This window comes from Lolium perenne, chromosome 2, assembly GCF_019359855.2.
Source record: "Lolium perenne isolate Kyuss_39 chromosome 2, Kyuss_2.0, whole genome shotgun sequence".
NCBI classification, from domain to species: domain Eukaryota; kingdom Viridiplantae; phylum Streptophyta; class Magnoliopsida; order Poales; family Poaceae; genus Lolium; species Lolium perenne.
The window spans coordinates 202,784,498-202,788,742 of NC_067245.2; the positions used below are offsets into that span (position 1 = coordinate 202,784,498).

At 45.0% G+C, this 4,245-nt stretch overlaps 1 protein-coding gene across 1 annotated transcript; it reads left to right on the plus strand.

Annotated features, from left to right (window-relative positions):
- Window positions 1-2,420: 2,420 nt before the first annotated feature.
- LOC127321260 (glutaredoxin-C5) lies at window positions 2,421-3,273 on the plus strand. Its single transcript, XM_051350292.2, has one exon. The coding sequence runs from the start codon at window positions 2,539-2,541 to the stop codon at window positions 2,935-2,937; it is 399 nt and encodes a 132-aa protein (XP_051206252.1). The 5' UTR covers window positions 2,421-2,538; the 3' UTR covers window positions 2,938-3,273.
- The last annotated feature ends 972 nt before the right edge of the window (window positions 3,274-4,245 follow it).

Here is a 4,245-nt window from a genome sequence, read left to right on the forward strand (position 1 = left end):
TCCAACACGTTGGGACGCAACTGGAGAATATAGTTGAAAGCCAAACTATTATTCTTGCAAGATTTGCAGGTAAATCAGAACGAAACCCCGTTGAAGGCCCCAAGATGATGAGGATTGAAAGGAGTGAAGCACTTGAAGAACTGGACTATAGCAATGCTCCAACACCTGAGTACTCCGTAGAAGACCTCATAAAGACAATCATAGTAAGACACCCCAGAGTTGATGAAGGTAATGGTGAAAGGTACCGACAATTTATACATGAGGTAGCATGCAAAGTTCGCAATTTAGAACAACAATATAAGAAGCTAGCTGAAAAACTTCCACCTAAGCTTGATGATATATTTGAGCCCACTATTAAAATCCATTTTGGAATAAACGAGGTGGCTGCACTTTGTGATCTTGGTGCAAGCGTCTCCACAATTCCAAAGACCTTATTTGATAAGTTAGGAGTGGGGCCATTTAGAATAACTTAGCTAAGACTGCACTTAGTTGATTCAACATATAGACAAGTTGTAGGCATAAAGGATAATATTGTACTCCCTCCGTTCCTTTATATAGTGCCTATAGATTTTTGGTATTTGTTTCAGAATATAAGGTTGTAGCTTAGCTTTTTTTCAATTACCCCCTCCCCGTGCAGCTCCCAAATAGTTCAGCTCCCTAATTTGTTACGGTAAGTTAGTAAGATATGGATTTCCTAAATTTTACGTTGATCTCAAATCGTTCAGCGAGGGGTCTTGTGTAAAAAATACTCTTGCGCTAATTTCAGTGCCAAAAAACTATAGGCACTATAGAATGGAACAGAGGGAGTAGTAGAGATTAAAGCTAGGATGTTCTGCTCTTATTGATCTTATTATCGTGGACATGACTGAAGATCCTATAGCTCCAATAATCTTAGGAAGGCCATTTATTAGAACCATATTTTCTCGCGTTTAAACCCCTAGCTAAGTCAAGAAATTGACTAAGTTTACCTCTCAACTTTCCACTAATGCCTAACCAATGCAAATATGTGCAATCTCTTCTATTTTTGGTTTTTGTGGAGTATATCATGTTGTAATGGCAAATGGAACTGCAATTACTGAAGAAAATCGCGTCAGGAGCATGGTAAAGTTGACTACACTCGGAAAGGCGATTCCAGGGGCTTTAATGGGCATCAGTACGGGCAAGCCCCGCCCGTACCGTCCACCTGTACCACCTGCGGCTCCGTTCCCGAGGTCAAACACTATAAAAGTCGTGAAGGGACCGACACTAAAAAGAGAGTAGAACCGCCATCCACCAGATCCATCTACAACACACCGAAGGAGATCCATCACCATAGTTCATCCATTTCATCTCCCATTTGCTCCATAGCCATAGCCATCACCATTGTAATAGAGATCTCCTTGAGAATTGACGACCATTGTAAGAATATTTTGATTTCAATCTAAGTATTTTGCACAATGATTTCTATCTTTGTATTTGATCTTGATATTATGTGTGAGTAGTCCTCACGGGCTGCGGGTGGGGGTGAATCCTCGCAGCGTTCATGTGCATCTAATCTTATGTTATGTGTAAGGATTGAATAGGAGTTTTACGATCTTGTATACTTGTCTCTTTGCCTCGTCTTGATGATCTGCAGGTACCCATATCATTCGAGTCGATTAAGGGAAGAGGTGGGATGAATGGAGAACGCCGTGCTACCGCGAAACCTCAGTGATAGAAAGGGAAAAGTAACGGTACATGTTTAGTGATTCATTCGGGATCATAGCATAATCATCTAGCTTAAGGTTTTGGTCTGTATTTACTTAAAAACTGTTGTTGCTTGCGGCTGTGAGGACAATGGTTGGACCATTAGGCTCTTTTCACCTCTGCCTTTAGGGGCAAGGATACTCACAAATCCCTTATCTCTATTTTATTTGTTACACATATGAGCTTTATTTATATATGTATGCATAACTGCAGGTGAAATCTTAACCCTGGTCTATTTCCGTCATTAAATACAACCCCCTTACAAGTAAAAAATACTCTTGCGCTAATTTACGTGCCAAAAAATAATAGTCACTATAGAATGGAACAGAGGGATTATTAATTAACATCTTTTTGTTCCGCATTATAATACTGTATATATTATACAGTACATTACGTTTCTAATTGCCAAATAGGCTTGACTCGCATGCAGCATTGCAGTAAGTAGACATACCATAATACTTTTTGTACGACAAGCACGCATCAAAAGAGGTCTGCAGGGTCTAAAGTCGTATGTGTCTCATAAGCTTGTGTACTATCGAAAACATACATTTTACGTTCTGAAAAAGAAGAAAGCATTCCCTTCTCCTTTCCATGGCGACGCACCTTGCCCGCCATAAAAAAAAGTACCGAAATACCCCTGACACTCCTCTATATATACGTACGCCTCCTGTGTGACTTGTAGTTCGCCAGCCCTAAATTAAGCAGCTCTCGTTAGCTCTCGCAAACCACCTCTCGCTTAGCTACTTAGTTAGCGGTCGGCTCATTAACCACCTTGCTGCTAGCTAGGTAGCTAGTTTCCCAACGATCTTGAAAATGCAGTACGGTGCGGCAGCGGAGCAGGCGTGGTATATGCCGGCGATGCCGGTGGCGGTGGCCGCGGAGACGGCGGCGGAGCGGGTAGAGCGGCTGGCTTCGGAGAGTGCCGTGGTGGTGTTCAGCGTGAGCAGCTGCTGCATGTGCCACGCCGTGAAGCGCCTCTTCTGCGGCATGGGCGTGCACCCCACCGTGCACGAGCTGGACCTCGACCCGCGGGGCCTCGAGCTGGAGCGCGCCCTCGCCGCCCTCCTCGGCTCCGGCGGGGGAGCGGTGCCGGTCGTGCCCGTTGTCTTCATCGGCGGCAAGCTCGTCGGCGCCATGGACCGCGTCATGGCCGCGCACATCAACGGCACCCTCGTGCCCCTGCTCAAGGAGGCCGGCGCGCTCTGGCTGTGAGCTAGCGCCGCCGCCCGTCGCCGGCCGTTTGGCTACTGCTTGGGGCTAATGGTAGGATAGACGATTACATTTCACAGAGATCAGCTGATTATAGATCGATCACTGCTTGTGCCGGTGCGTGTGTGTGGTGTGGGGGAGAGAGTGAGAGGTCGGTGTTTTTTTACTACTACTGCCTCCGTCTTGTTTGAGCTTGTGGGAGCTAGTGCGTGCATGCTTGCACTACCAGTCTATCTACCGGCCGGTGTGTAGGTGTGTGCTTACTTGGTGCTAAAGAGAGATTTGATGTTCATCTCTCTTTGATCCCATCAATTAGTTATTTGGTTTGCCTTGTTTTAATCTCTCTTATTTATGTGTTCAATCTTAGCTCTTGACATTTTGTATTGTGTGTATCACTCGTTGAGATGCTTCGGATTTAATTTGCCTGTCACTTATATACAGTAATGTTGGTTATAAATTAATATAAGAGCTAAGAAGATACACTTACACTCTGATAAAATTTATACTACGAGTACATCGTTTTCTCGAAAAATGCAATACATGCATATAGAGTACTCTCTTCGCCTAGAAAAAGATGTTCTATATTTTTCTAAATTTTAATGTATCTAGATGTCCTTATTGTATAGAAACATCTAAATTTAAACAAAGCTGATTTTTTTTTAGGCGGAGGAAGATGTAACTAGATGTTTTTTTTTTTTTTGAATAGTCACCGGGGGAGGGAGAAGACCCTCCACCTGAATTTGTATTCATTTGCCTATAAGGCTTTGCAGCCTATTACAAGATGGGTTCAAGTGAACCAGAATTTTACATAGGGGAACTTGAGGGAAGACAAAACAAAAACACACACCAACACACACAACAAGGAGGAGGGGGGTGGGGGAATAGGTGCACTTGAGAAGCACAACCGGGCGTGCTCGCACGACGACCATCACCAGGAAGACAGGCATAGGCAAATGCATCGAGGAGTGTCACTGCGCTATCGAAGGGCATCACAATCCCGAGACTTTACAGATTGCAGCACCACCACCTGCTTGCATGACGACTATCCCACAAGGTGGCAAACCAGGAGCATATGAGGATCAACGAGTGAAGCTGGCATAGTCGAAGGGCCTTACTCCGCCGAGAGAACGATGCAAACACGAAGCTCGCGCGGCTGATTGAGTGCTAGAACTGCGAGGAGTTTCTGCAACGCAATCGAAGGGCATCGCAAGACCGAGATTCCACCAACGCCACGAACCTTGATCGTGAACTCGGCCAAAGGGACAGCCCCAAGCACTTTTGCGAGGTGGGGAGACGACCTGCGCCATCGAA

Excerpts from the sequence above, each read along its gene's own strand:
- LOC127321260 (XM_051350292.2), top strand. The coding sequence starts at position 2,539 with ATGCAGTACGGTGCGGCAGCGGAGCAGGCGTGGTATATGCCGGCGATG.